Source organism: Trichoderma gamsii (genome assembly GCF_001481775.2).
Source record: "Trichoderma gamsii strain T6085 chromosome Unknown Scaffold_20.2, whole genome shotgun sequence".
Classification (NCBI taxonomy): domain Eukaryota; kingdom Fungi; phylum Ascomycota; class Sordariomycetes; order Hypocreales; family Hypocreaceae; genus Trichoderma; species Trichoderma gamsii.
In genome coordinates, this window is record NW_020171357.1 from 630,937 (window position 1) to 645,512 (window position 14,576).

The window sequence follows — 14,576 nt, forward strand, 5'->3', positions numbered from 1 at the left end:
GCATATTTTGAAGAAGAAGATGAATACCTACCTACGCGTCTGCTAGACGTAGGATCAACCACAGAGCCATGTCTTCGCTTGGTCTCCATGAAGAGCTACCCTCGGCTTCAACCAGTGGCGGCAAACGCTTTTGCAAACAGATACGCGGCTATCAGTTACTGCTGGGGCACCAAGGAGGATGCAGAAAAGCAACTAAAAACCACTAAATACTCTACAGCAACATCTCTTGGGAATTGAGCTCCAAGACATGCCACAGACAATTGCAGATGCCGTTGAACTGTGCCGCGCGATTGGCGTGCGGTATCTATGGGTTGATGCTTTGTGTATAATCCAAGATGACGAGGATGACTGGACAAGAGAGTCATTCGAAATGTCTGAGATATACGCAAATAGCTTCATTACTCTCTGTGTTGTCACGGGGTCTTGTTGCTCGGCTGGATTTCTGGAGAGGCAACACAACCCGAGCACGCTGCAGATAAATTTCAAGTCTAAAATAGACTCAAAGATTGAAGGAAAGCTATTCCTTCGAATGTACAAGCACCCCACACAAACCTTGGCCACGGGATATCCAATTATGTCTACCTTTGACGGATTCATAAAGGATAACATACTCGAGGTACAACAGTGGCAGCATGGTAATGCGCCATGGTTTCAACGCGGGTGGACATTTCAAGAGAGCTATTTTTCGAAACGCAAGCTTCTTATTGGAGATGACATGGCCTATCTGTGGCATGAAGGCCGTATAGAGTCGATGGACGGAATGTGGTACCGCTCTGAAGATGGGGCACAACTTACTTTGGATGCCAGCAAGAGCAGCAGGCAGAATCTCATGGACCAGTGGTATAGCATGGTTGGATCCTATGTCCGGAGAAGGCTTTCTTATGAGCAAGACAGATTACCGGCCTTGTCTGGCGTCGCTAGGGCCTTGGCCACATCCTTTCCAGACCTGAAGTATTTGGCGGGATTATGGAAGGCTGATCTTCACAAATGGTTGTTATGGATGCCGGAGACCACACAAAACTACGACGATTACATCAAACAGCGTCAACATGAATATATTGCACCTTCATGGAGCTGGGCCAGCCGTCCAGGCCCCGTTTCCTGGTTTCTTACTCCCCCCCCGATTTAGAGACGAATGCCCCGAATTCGAGCTGCGAGTCGCGAGTGTTGTCACTGATGAATTGAACCCCTTTGGTCGTGTATTGAGCGCAAATCTAGAATTGAGCGCAAAAATGTACAAATTAGTGCCGCCAGAAGAAGAGGGAGAGAATAGCAGCAAGAAAAGACGCCATATAAAAAGAGCCACATTAATGGACATGCAGCGTCTGGGCTATTACCACTTTCAATACACCCTGCATTCCGAATATGGCGGCTACGTGGCTAGCTTGAAATTTGACTGGTATGAGCAACGCAAACTTCATGATAGCTACGGATTTCCGTACGCTCTTATAGACGAGATGCGGATGCTCCTGATATCTCATTTTGATATCAGCGATGGAATTTTGCGTCCAGGTAGTTTGGCTGACCAGAAGGTTATGGCTGGTCTGTTAGTTGTGCCGGCTCAGAATGCAGAAGAGTTTGTTAGAGTCGGTATGTGGAGTTCTTTCGCTCAAGGGCTTGGTGGTGGTACGTTCTGGGAAGAGATTCAGCCACAAATCATTAGACTAGTTTGATGAGTGCGATTTACTTGTTTATTTATGTCTTGTCGGGGTGACGTTCGCGAGCATGGTGAGGAATTTTATACCTTTATGAATCCTTTCAACTCGTACCATCCACTTATATACGGAATAGAAGTAGTTGAAGCTATCAATACTAGCAGCAAGACACAGAAGCGAAAACAGCGGTAGCAGCGGTAGCAGCAGCCGCAGTAGTAATAATTGACTACTCGAAGAGAGATATGTATGCGGATAAAGGTTAGTATTGCAGTACATTTATGTAATTGTCATTTGTATATGCTAAGCTCAATCTATGTATAAAACTCATACTATATCTGTGTAATCTATTATGTTCATAAACGCCCGCCATGCCATGCCATGCCATATAAACATCATGCCATCAAATGAAGAAGAAAAAGTCGTTCATCGTCGGTATAAACATATGCTATACTCAATCAACTCATCAAAGTAACATTGCATATCATCTCATTCATCGCCCGCCTACAACAGAACCATCATCCCACCCTACCCAGCGACGAATAATATCATCCACAGTCTTGACTCCATCTCTCGAAGCATCCACCTCAAACCACTCCTTGTGTTCATGTCCACACGTCTTACAAGCGCCAAGATCAGCACGGAGTCCCATGCCGCCGAGCTCAAGGTGAATAAGGCGCTCCACCTTCTTGACATGAGGCGTGGGATGAACAGCCGCAGCGGCAGCAGCTGGCGAAGGAGCTCTTCCTCCAGCACCTCGTCCGTGAGAGTGAGACGACGCAGCGTCAAAGGATGGAGGAGTAGATGAGGACATGTAGGGGTAAAAGCGCAGCAGCTGGATGGAGTGGCCGCATTGGCGGGACCATTGGTTCATGCGGCGCTGGACATTGGCTGCTCGGCCAATCTTGAGAAGCATAGTCTTTGGCTTCTGGCCATTTGTGTTTGCGAATGAAGAAACAACGTCGCTGGGCCGTCTGCTGCGGGCGCCGCCGCGGGGAGGAGGAGCGAGCAGGTCCCTTGCGGCGTCGACGGGGGCCGGATCAGCGGCCGATTCGGGCGTCAGCCAGAACATGTAGATGTAGCCGGGCTCGTCGGCGTCGGAGGGCGGCTTGGCGACTTCCTTCATGAGCACCGAGGACGTGTGGGCATCGAGGTTGTCGGGGATGAGAGACTTGAGGTGCCCTGCCGTGGGGGCCGACGAGCTGGAGGGGCGCAAATGACCCTGGTTGTGAGACGTCTGTGGGCGTGATGGACGCGCCGACGAGGTTGATGGCCGGCCAACTTGGGGTTGAACAGGGTGAGGCTGCGGTCTGGGCTGGTGAGGCCGTGGCGCCTCGTCAAAGTCCTCTTCCGGCACGCTGAAGCAGAAGCAGAACGTCGTGCTCTTTGGCTTGGGCCTGTACTTTTCCGAGCTATACCGGCCGCCATTGGGCCTCCCGCCATCGTTGATCTCCACGAGCCCCAGACGATCCGCCAGCGTGTCCAGACTCGTACGGCCCTCCTCGCGGATGACGCCGCCAGAGGGTCGTCCCGAGCCAGGCGTCGACTTGCCCGAGCGGCCGGCCTGGTCCTTGTGCTGCCAGCAGTAAGAGTCCTCGCTGCCGTCATCAGGGGTTGGCGGCGAGAGCTTCTTGCGCGAGGGCGGCTGGCCTGTAGGGCTGACGGGGCGGCGACAGGGCCGGCCGTTGGAGGTGATGCCGCGACATGTGGCTTCGGGGTTGAGGGAGTCGGTGCGGCCGAGGAGAGCCTCGGGGGTGGTGCCGGTGAAGGAGGGCATCGCAGAGGAAGATGTAGCGTGTGTTGATGTGTTTCTCTGGTGTTTCTTGTTTCGAAATTGTAGGTATTGTAACGTATCGAGACCTGCTGCCTGCTTGCTTTCCTCCGTGTCTTAAATATCAATTGCTTGCCGCTAAATCCTGCACGGTCAATGCCACGTCCAACATCCAAAAAGTTTTTTCTTCTTTGTTGTCCAAAGGGCATCAACGCATTTAAAAAAAAAAGGTGCCCAGGGTCCAGGGGGGTGGTCCCGTGAGTTTTCTGTCTCTCACCTCGCTCATTTGACTGATTCACCTCTGCGTCCCATTTAGTGTCCCCGTTTTAGTGATCAGACCCCTACAACCCCTACAACCCCTACGGCAAGCGCCGAGCCCATCGTTCACCTGGCGGCAAATGGTTGGTGGCTCGGGGGGCTGACGGCCTGACCAGCGCAGCATGAGCCGGGGCATCGTGGTCGCGTGGCGGGGGTTGAGAATTGCATCCGTGTTCCATTCATGTGCTGTAGAAAACGGGGCGGTGGGCTGGAATGACGACGGGCCTGCAGGGGGGGCTTTTGGGCTGCAGGAGGTTGAAGAACGAGGTTGGCGGTTGATGGTTCTGGTTTGTGAGACATCAGCGGTGGCAGCGGTGGTTGCGCAGAGGCTGTTAGGGAGCTATCAATAGCATCCGTGGGGAATATTCTCTTCGTATAGAGAGTTTGTGAGTGATGGCGGTTTGCATGTAATGGAGGGGGCTGGGATCCATTCGTTGGGCTGAGCAGCTGCTGCACCGCCATCGTCAGCACCGCCACAGCGGCCTCTCACAATCAGAGATGAACGTCATTTGCGACTCATGTAGGTAATCTGCGAACACACAAGGCGGAGAGGCGATTTACATGTAACTCAGTCCCTTTTGTAACCGATTCATTTCATTGTGAGAGTCACGTCAGTGCTCAGTGCTAAATATCTGTCTATGCTTTCGGCTGCACTAATCGGCCTAGTCCTGCAGAGAACCGATAGCGCCAACCCAAACATGAAGCTACATCCATGCAGCATGCAGTGAGTAGCCTCTTTTTCCCTTCACTCTGTAATTAATTGTAACTTTGTCTCTAATCAGATAAGTCTTTTTCTGCATCTTTCTCACTCTAGTTGAGTGTACTGGATATTGCAGCATCATTGGCAAGTTCGTCGGCAACCAACTTGACCCTGTCGACCATGAGAATATCCACGCCAGCATCCGCTTGTTTCTATTCAACAATGTTATCATCAAAATCCCAAAAGCTGGTTTAAATAAAATACCAAGCCCTAAAGCATAGAAGAGACTTAGAAAAACTTACTCGTGCATGAATAGGCTCGTTATTCAGCAGCCCATAAGACGCGCACACCAGCCCTGCATTCTTCACAAACTGCACAAGCCTGGGGCAATACAGCAGCGCCTCACACGCAAAGACGAGCCCAGCCAGATTCCAGAGTCGGGCAAACTGCACGCCCACTTGCAGACTTGATACCCTGAGCTCTTTGTCTGCCATAGGCACTTTGCCGGCATTGGTGATGAACATGACCGGATACGCCTTTTGCTTCACCGAGAGCAGGATGCAGACTTCGGGCGTGAACGACGAGAGTATTATTGGCCGATTACCGGCTAGTCGCTGAATTTTCTCGAGAGCAACGTCGACAAATGTGTTGATGTCGATGGTAACTGGGGCTACTCCAGCATCTACCGCTTCATGGAGTCTCGGATACTCTTCACAAAGCGATTAGTTCATGCCACTGTTGATCTCGTTGACAGACATGGACAGACGTACTCATTTCGATGTTGAAACCAATATCCTCGGGCAAATCCACAAGCAGCTCGTCCAACGTAGTCAATGAGCCCTGTATAAAGTCCCCTCTAGTATTGGGCTTGAAGCCCTTGTTCTGAAAGTCCACAGTGTATCGCAGTCTATCACGCAGTTGCTCAGTTCTCAGGCGAGACTCTTCACCAGTTGACCAGGCGCGTCGCCTTTGCGGTCGACCATGAAGCAAATCACTTCCTCTATCTATAGTCACTGGAGTTATGCTTTGTGGTTCTTGTAAATCGCTTGCATGCTTATACTGAGAAAGGGTAACGTCGTGGATGGCAACGTCGGTTCCGGACTCGCTCAACGAGAAGTCGTGGAATATTACGGCCTCGAGATCGCGAGTTATTTGCAAGTCTGCGAATCTGTCAGAGCTGCCACATCGTGTGAGAAGAAATATTTAATACCAAACTACAGACTGTCAGTAAAACTCAAATCAAGATCAGTAGACAGAAGACAAACATACTTCAACGAAAGATGCCCCCAACTCGTAGGCAGATAGAAAAGACTAGCATTTAACGTCAGTGCCAGAGCATGGGCAAAAGATGTGTTATATCGTACCATGGCTGTATTCTCTCCCAGCTGCAGATACGATCGACTATCAGTATTTTGCCCCAAGCCTGCAATATCATCAGCCTAACTGGGAATCAAGGGAGTCATCCAAAAGATCAAGTCGAAATACCTCTATGCCCAACAATTTGCACCGGATCTCCTTGTCGTCTTTGGTAGTTTGATGTGTCCGGTTGTTGAAGGCCTGCAAACGGCGTAGCAACAACATAGCTCAGCAACACAGTCCCCGTCAAGTCCATGGTCTCTTTATCCATCATAAAAACGCTGACCTCGCGAATCATGCTTTCACGTTTCTCTCCAAAGAAGACTTTCCCATGATCTAGCGTTGTATTTCCACGGCTCAAGAGTACCATTGAGTCTATTGTTTCGCGGCGAAATAGTCGGATAGATATTTGAAGAGGAGCTTCATTTTTGGCACAGAAGATAAAGGGCTGGTTGATTTGATCTTCGAGTACTGGCAACCGCACCAACTTTGGCTCGGCCTCTGTTCCTGGAGCAGAGATCTCGAGTACAAGAGATGATTGTCGCGCTAGGGCTGCTGCCCCCCTCAATATTGTAATGAGAGAGCTCAAATGCGGCGCGATCATGTCCTCCTTGAGTGCTTCCGAGGTTGATGACGACTAGCCTTTCGCTGTTGTTACTGAAAGAAGTCGGAGAAGGGCTCTGCCAAGCCTGCCTGTAAGAATCTGCCGGTCCTTTGTTTGTAGCCTCTGACGGCTTCGATGCAAAAAGCGTTGCAATACCAAGGTGTCCTCTGAACACCGCATGCTCTCTAGCGGTCCACCCCAAACCATCGCACCTATCAGGGTCAGCCCCAGCCTCCAAGAGATAGCTTACAACTTCGCTATGGCCATTTGCACATGCAACCATGAGCGGAGTCCACCTTGTAATATCTGATGGAAAGTCTACAACAAGCCCACGTTGAGTATATGTGAGCAACAGCTTAATTAGATCCAAATTGTTCGCTTGGGCTGCGCAGTATAGAGCAGTTTCACCATGAGGCGCTGTGTAGTTGATGCTAGTTTGATGGTTTAGCAAGATCTTTGCGACATCATCTTGGCCGCTTCGTACAGATAGAAGAAGGAGGTCCCCAAAGAAAGTCGGAAGGTTAAGTTTTGATTGCTGTTTTTCGTTGAAGTCGACAAGCGCTTTCAATAGAAAGGACAGGATTGACGGTTCGCTCGATAGGACGGCATAGTGCAGTGGCGTCATGCCATCGTCGTCTCTCCGGGATAAGATATTACCAGCATCAGCATCTGAAATAGGTGCGCAGCGTACCAAAGCTTTAACAAAGCTTTTGAGTCCGTATTTTGCGGCGTAATGTATTGCAAAGCACCCATGGTTGTCTTTGTGGCGTAGCAAGCTTGTAGTAAAAGGATTAGGCCTGTCGAACAATTCGACGAGCCATTCTTCGAGCGAAAGCATAATTGATGAGCCAATCTGTTTCATAAAACCGCAAGTGCTCAAGAAAAAGAATATCTGATCTGTAAGCATAGACCAATCTTTTTCAGCGACCGCAAACTCAACAAGGAATTTTGCAATCTCCTTTGCTTCCATTATAATGGCAGCAATGAATAAGCTGTACATTTGCTCTTTCAACTCAGATTGACGCTTGGTCAATGGAACATTACTTGAGAAATAATATCTGCGAATTGCAACAACTTCGTCGCTCTTGATCCAATCATACAACTCTCCTGGGGAAGATTCAGCCCGAAGAAATGCTCTCATGCATATTGGTCGTGTAGCTTGTCGGGTCATGGAGCTTACTCGGCGAAGATCGACCACGATATCGGAAATTCTCTTCTTGGTACCTACTAGAGTATTCTCGAGGTTCCGTTGCAGGGTAGACCATTGTAACTGAAGACGATGGTAATCGTTCGCCTGTTGGAAACCACTGCCGATTTTGCCAAGGAGTTTTGTCATGGCTGTCTCGTTTACTCTGCCGAACCATTCGACTTCTTGTACTTCGCGCAGTAACCCCTGGTAAACAAAGAGTAACAAGGCAAGTTCAGGCTGTTCCGCAGTGTCGATGTTGGGGATAGCGTCAGGCAGTGAAGACAGGCCAAATATGGCACAAACGTCGGCCTCTCGTCGGGAGATGGATTTGAGTTTGCGGCAGTAGGAAATCTTGAAGCTGCTCATGCTGGATTCTAGATGCACCAAGACCTCTAATCAAGATTTTAGTGGAAGCAAGGAATGATTGGATTGAAACTTGCGCGTCACTGACCTGGTAGCCCCTGTTCCCGCTGTGATGCGAGCCGTATCATCTGGCGGAGGCCATTGTAATCAACATAGTCATCAGCCCATTTGGCCACCAGATGCTGATGAAACTTTAAGCCAAACTTCATGATGGGGATGCCGGAGATGCTGAAGAGATTTGTCAGGATCAAGAAACGCTCAATGACCTTGATGCATTCTGAGTCTGTGTGCGCAAAGTCAAAGTTGATGCCCTAAGCTTAGATAGATGTATCGAGCAAACAGAGGCCACGAGTGAGATCAAAGCGGGGTTGGCAATATGAACCGTGCTTGAATTGCTAGAGCAAAAGTCAATGTTGGTTGACACTTGCGTGCTTTCACCATCTCGTAAAAAAGTCAGTCAGCTTGCCGTCTGCCGCTACATGCACTGGACTGCGGGAAAAGAGGCACTGAGTTTTGAGTTTTGGATAGCTCATTGACAAGAGCCATTGAAAGCGGCTAAAGCTTCCAAGTGTATCTTCAGCAGCTTTTGTCCACTACATGCACTTTTATGCAAACTCAAGGTATAAAGCAGAATTGACCACGGACTCAAAAATGAATGCAACATGTAATTGTATTGGTATAGTACGACTATTAAACATTTGCATCACAAGCTTCGGTGCCGCAGCGCGAAGCTGCGTCACCTAAGCTCCATCCAAGGGTATCAACAAAGAGGCCACCCCGGCCACTCTCTCCATCATATCTCAACCACATTATCATGACTATCACTCAAGATGTCTCATATAACAAACCCTTTCTTTACTCGGGAGGGGGAGTCTTCTCCTCCTCGTGTGTGTGGATCGGAGGCTTCTCGTCGTGACCAAGCTTAGCTTCAAGATCACCGTGCTCGGCGCGGACAACCTGGCTAGTGGCGACCTTGGTCTTCCAGGCTGGAGTTCCCAAGTACTTGATGCCATTGGGATCCTCAAACATGGCCTCGGTCTCTTCCAGCGTCTTTCCAGCAGTCTCAGGGAAGAGGAAGAGGACGTGGAAGAAGGCGACGGTGTTGAAGATGCCGAAGATGAGGTAGGTCTTCCACTTGATGTTGGCAAAGGCCACTGGGGTGAAGAGACCCAGAGCGGTGTTGAAAGCCCAGTTTCCAGAGGTGGCAAAGGCGACACCCTTGCCTCGGAGACGGAGAGGGAACAGCTCTGGGGGGTAGGTCCAGGAGACGGGACCCCAGGTAGGAGCAAAGGAAGCCACGAAAAGATACGTGCAGGCGATGAGACCCTTTGCGGGGGCTCCGGTTACCCTCATGGACTGGGCAGCGACGTGGTCAATACCACCGGGAACGACAACTCCGTGAGTGGCGAGAATACCAGCGTTGGCGAACATCCAGAGGGCCATGAGGACGGAACCAATGAGCAGCGTCGGACGGCGACCCCATTTGTCGACCCAGAGCAGAGCTGGCACGGTCATGAGGACATTGATGATGTACTGAATGGATGAGGCGAGCAGACCAGCGTTACCAGTGTAACCAGCCATGGAGAAGATGTTGGCAATGTAGTACATCATGACGTTCATGCCAGTGAGCTGAGACCAAATCTGAGTGAAGAGACCAATAGTGGTACGGTGGATCATGTTGGGTTTGAACAGATCGAAGTAGGTGACATCGGAATGCGCGCGCTCAAACTCGCACATGTCCTTGATGTCCTGCAGCTCGTAGGCAACAAAGGGGTGGTTAGGATCTCCCTTGCCGTGGACGAGAGTGAGCACGGCACGGCAGTCCTCCCAGCGGTCCTTGCGGGCGAGCCAACGAGGAGACTCGGGAAGAAGCATCATCATGAAGAAGAGGAAGAAGGCGGGGACCATCTGGAGACCCCATGGGATACGCCAGGAGGCAGTGTTGTAGTCGACGGGGTTCTGCTTGCCAATGAAGGAGCAGCCGTAGGAGATGTAGTACATGATGAGGATACCCCAGGTAATGGCCCACTGCTGCATACCGATGAAGCGACCACGCTTGGAGGGAGGAGAGATTTCGGCAATGTAGACGGGGACCTGAGCAGACTCGATACCGACGGAGAGACCGTTGATGATACGGGCGACAATGAGCATACCAATATTTTGGGAGGCACAAGAGAGAGTAGAACCAATGACCCTGAAGAGAAAGATTGTTAGTTTACGGAAACTAGAGCTGGGTTTAAAGCCGCAGCATTCACTCACCAGATGATACAGCCAACCATGATGGAGTACTTTCGTCCCAATCGGTCAGACAGAGGACCGGAGATCAAAGCTCCCAGCCAGGAACCAGCAGCCATGGAGGCGGTGATACCTCCCTGGACCAGAGAACGGGGACCACCACAGGTGCCGTCCGCAGTGGTTGGGGGGTTCTCATCCTGGTTGAAGTAGCATAGATACGACTGCTCAGCCAGCTGGGCCGAGACAGACGAGATATCAAAGCCGAAGAGCGCGCCGCCGACGACGGACGTGGCGGCAATCACGTAGATGTTGCCGATAGCCATGGCTCACGCAATCACCCTGGTGTTTACTTGTGAGTAGGGGTCTTGACCATGAAACGCGGTGACAAGAAAGAAAGAAGAAAAGAAGAGCCAAGAAGAGAGCAGATGGCGGTAGGGGGAAGGGCCTACCTATATATATCCAGACGAAGTCACTGGAGTGAGCCCATCGTTACGCCGGAATTGTGCGAGCAGCTGCCAGCTGGATATGACTGCGGGCACATGTCCGCGGCGCCTTCCCGCCATGCAAACGAAACGAGGCGTTGTATACGATGGACGATCCCTCCAGTCCTCGGCTGGCGGCTCTTGGTAGGGGAAAGCTTGCTGGAATTGGGCTGGCCAGTGCATCGGTCAACGAACGAGGGGTGTGGATTGATTGATTGATGGGAAGTGAAAGTGGGAGTGGGTGCCTCTCCAGGATTTTGCGGCGTCATGGGCCTGGGTACGTGTATCGAGGACATTGGGATGTCTCATCGCAGACTCTTTCCTGGGACTACTGGCTGCTGGGAGCTCGTACCCGGCGTGTATTGGGTACTGCCGCTTCCGGGGGGCTGGAACCAATGCAACACCAGCAGCATCCAGCACACATACAAGCAGGAGGTATCAAATTGCGCTGCTCATAACAGCAGCGGCGGCGTATAAGTCGCATGCGGGAGGCGATGAGGCAAGGAGTTGAGCAAGTGCTTTGCGCAAGTACCGAGTACGCCAGCGCCGAGGCAAGTCATCCGGCACTCGAAGCGTACCCGTTACCTCGAAACTCCCCCCCTTGACCCCCATAAAAGCAAGCCACCAAAAGCAGCCAGAAAACACTACCCCGGCACGAACAACTTTGATGCCCCAATCAAGGGCTCCAGCAAAGTTGTATTTCCCCACACCCCTCCTCCAACTCTTTCTCCTCATAATCCCCAGGTCCGATCCCCTGGGGAAAAATACTGTACGCGTTTGGAAGCTGGGACTTGCTTTTTGTGGGTGAATCTGGGGGAGCATGGAGAAGCGTCAAGTGAGCAAAGTCAACGCCAGCAAAAAGAAGGTGAGTATGGGAGGAGGAGGAGAGGAGAGAACATGAAGACAACGAGGCACTGAAGCAAAGGTACAGGTAGCTGCAAGCATTGCTTGAATCCCCAATAGTGTAGTTGCACAAACAAAAAGTCAGGGGTCCTGTATGGCATGCAAGTACTTGTCCCTCTCGACCTGGAACGGCTGATTGGGTTACGTACAACGCCAACCTTGAGTTCCCCGAGCAAAGAAGCACACCAAAAATCGTCAGCTCTTCCAAAGCCAATATGCCACTCGCATATCCCAGTCTCGTCATACTCGTCCACAGAGCACGACACAAAAGAGAGAAAAGCCCATCCCCAGCAGCTTGGTAGCACCACCCGCCGCTCGCGTGGTGACACGACCTTGCCGTGCATACGACTGGGTGGCCTTGCAAGACTCGCGTGTATCACCATCACGCTATTTCTTTCTCCCTCTTACACGTATATCGATGTATCATCTAGTGAGGAAGATACGCGGTGTATACCAATGACAAGTACATGCTTGTAAAATATCGAAACAAAACATTGGTTTCTGCCACCCCGGTTCATGCCTGCTCCAAGGCACGAGGCTAGGGCCCCTCCCATGCGCGAGGATCGCCACAGCAAGCGTTTTCTTGCTCCTTTCGCCTGTTGGAGCGCCAAAAGGATGGAGACTGGAGGCTGCATGTCGCCGAGAGTTTGGCCGTCCGCGGAAGAAAAGAAGGGGGGGTGTGCAACGCAGATTGATCAAGTCAAAATGAAGAGGCAACACGTCTAGATGGCCACTAGAAGCTGCTGAGAGCGAAGAGGGGAAGCCCTTCTTTGGGTTTGCGGCGTCTTGGCCGCAGCGATTGTCGGCAGCATATTGCCGGTGCTGCAGCTGGTGATTATCGAGAGTCAGCATTTCCGTGCACGATGAGCGATGAAGGACGTGGTGGTGTGGTGCTTGTGAGCTTGGATCTACAGTTGGATGTCGTGTTATTGCTGTATCCATGTCCATGATCTTTTTGTTCTCTGCTTCTTGGTATCAATCCTTGCTCCCCATTCCTCTCGCTAATGCAGCTGCTCCTCCATCTGCTTGTACTCTACAGTATCTATCATCTTATCTGGCTGACACTGTTTGTTTGTGGAATCAACGCATTGATGTCTTTTACACTCCTCCAAAGCTCATAGATGGAGAAGCGAATCCAAGAAATCCACGCCCCCCTTCCAACCAGCCTTGCCCACTGCGAGTTAGCTCCCGACACCCGCCATCAGTGCGTAAATTGCTAGGTGCTCAATCTCTCCAGGGGGGCCTTTAGGCGTCGGCGCCACAGTACTAGGCATGGAGGCGGCGCTGTAGCCTCTCCGCCTCCACTCCCCCGGCCTTTGGCGCGCCGCCCAAAATGACGTCGCAGGCTTTAATCAAAATTTATCTCTCCGCCGGCTTTGGCACGGCAATGCACCCGCGGCAGATGTTTGCGTTAAGTGCCCGAGTCTGACAGCTGCAAGAGAAATTAGTAGTGTAGGGAATAGTGTAGGGAGAGAAAGAGAGAAAGACTGCCAGTTGAGGCATCACCAAAAATCCAAATGATAATCCTCTGGTCTTCCCACAAAAAAAAGGTCAGATTTCGGAGTTGAAGACAAACTATTCTGTGCCACCTCCAGGCTCAGGCCCGGCAAACTTCGTTGCTGCTGCCCGTCTCAGAGCGGCAGTGATCGGCTCTTTGGAAATACGAAAATACGGGCCATCGACCACAGTGCCGGACTTGCATCTACCCGCACGGCCTCGCACATGACTGCTGCACCCAACGGCCACCACCCAACTTGCCAACATCCACTCGTACGAGTATCTCGACTCGATCTCTCTCCTCGTCGACCAATCACCCCGGCATCATCAGCGTCCCACTCCGCATCCTGCCACAACGCTCACTTCCTTCAACAGCGGCCTTCGCTGTCACACCACTAGGAAAGCAACTCCACGTTGGGGTGATTCGACCAGCTTCACGCACCTTGCACTCCACTCGTGCTGCTTCCAAGCTGCTGGTTTAACGACTCTCTTTAGCTTCAAATCCACAGCACAAGTATATGATCACTCATGGATTGGACTACAGGTACCTACTTCATACAGCCATGGACTAAAGTACGAATCCTGCCCGACATGAGGAAAACAGGCAACAGATGCATCCCTGCTCTCTGGCCTCCAACTCAGCTCTCCTTCTCCACTGCGATGGTCCGATGCAACCCCAGATGCTCACTCCAGCATGTAAGAAGCGCCGTCGACCTGATGCATGGACACGCCGCACATGGCATGGTATACAGTCTGCCCAGCACCGTACCGCGGCCCCAGCTCTCCAGATTTCTGTAGAACGGCTACTCCTCCCATGAGGAATGTGCCTGGCAGCCAAGAGATACGATGCCCCATATCCCTCTTCTCGATCGCCAATTCGTCGCTGGGCAAAATGCAGGCAAACAGCTGCTTTGCAACGGCCTTTGATCGCTCCAACGTGACCATGTCGTCACCAACACCAGCTCGCCCAACGGCTTTGGGTCAATAACATGTCAGTCACCAGCCGAGACGACAACGCTTCCTTCGTGCCTCGCGTCGCCTAAATAAACCCCGGGAAACAGCATGCTTCCAAGTAGCCAATAGGATCAGCAGCAGCTATATTGCTTCTGTATAGAGTTATAACTCCGCAGGCTCTAATCCTGGGTTGCTGCAAAGCAAGGCCAGGGGCTGGCTGGCACTGACCTCTCGCGGCAGCTTGATTCATGCACGGTATGCCCAACTTGCTGCATGTGGCGCGTGAAATGGCCGTCGGCTTACGGTCCAGGACCTCCCGAGATTCAAGCCTGGTTATGCTTCCTGGAAAGATCATCAAACGCCAGCCGCTTATTTAGCTCCAAACTTCGCGCGGACACGAGAGGGCAGCTAACCGCATCTTAGTCTCGGGGGATTTGTATTGGAGGCGGATGACCCAGTCTCTGGCGCTTCCCCACCGCCGCCTTTTTGCTCCCTTGCCTTGCATTTGTGGTTTTCCGATGCTTCTTCCGTCTGTCTTTCCGTAAGTGGCTG

The 14,576-nt window shown here is 51.5% G+C and overlaps 4 protein-coding genes across 4 annotated transcripts; 1 reads left to right on the top strand and 3 right to left on the bottom strand.

Moving 5' to 3' along the window:
• Window positions 1–574: 574 nt before the first annotated feature.
• On the top strand, window positions 575–1,129 carry TGAM01_v206205 (hypothetical protein; the record flags this gene model as incomplete). Its single annotated transcript, XM_024549822.1, has 1 exon — window positions 575–1,129. The coding sequence occupies one exon, from the start codon at window positions 575–577 to the stop codon at window positions 1,127–1,129; it is 555 nt and encodes a 184-aa protein (XP_024405484.1).
• Window positions 1,130–2,145: 1,016 nt separating this feature from the next.
• Window positions 2,146–3,429, bottom strand: TGAM01_v206206 (hypothetical protein; the record flags this gene model as incomplete). The annotated part of the gene is made up of 1 exon (XM_018802543.1): window positions 2,146–3,429. The coding sequence occupies one exon, from the start codon at window positions 3,427–3,429 to the stop codon at window positions 2,146–2,148; it is 1,284 nt and encodes a 427-aa protein (XP_018664050.1).
• Window positions 3,430–4,551: 1,122 nt separating this feature from the next.
• On the bottom strand, window positions 4,552–8,162 carry TGAM01_v206207 (glycerophosphoryl diester phosphodiesterase; the record flags this gene model as incomplete). Its single annotated transcript, XM_018802542.1, has 6 exons — window positions 4,552–4,653; window positions 4,744–5,150; window positions 5,212–5,601; window positions 5,927–6,434; window positions 6,652–7,982; window positions 8,042–8,162. 6 exons carry the CDS (start codon window positions 8,160–8,162, stop codon window positions 4,552–4,554), a joined length of 2,859 nt encoding a protein of 952 aa, XP_018664049.1.
• Window positions 8,163–8,808: 646 nt separating this feature from the next.
• Window positions 8,809–10,511, bottom strand: TGAM01_v206208 (hypothetical protein; the record flags this gene model as incomplete). The annotated part of the gene is made up of 2 exons (XM_018802541.1): window positions 8,809–10,147; window positions 10,213–10,511. The coding sequence occupies 2 exons, from the start codon at window positions 10,509–10,511 to the stop codon at window positions 8,809–8,811; spliced, it is 1,638 nt and encodes a 545-aa protein (XP_018664048.1).
• Between the last annotated feature and the right edge of the window lie 4,065 nt (window positions 10,512–14,576).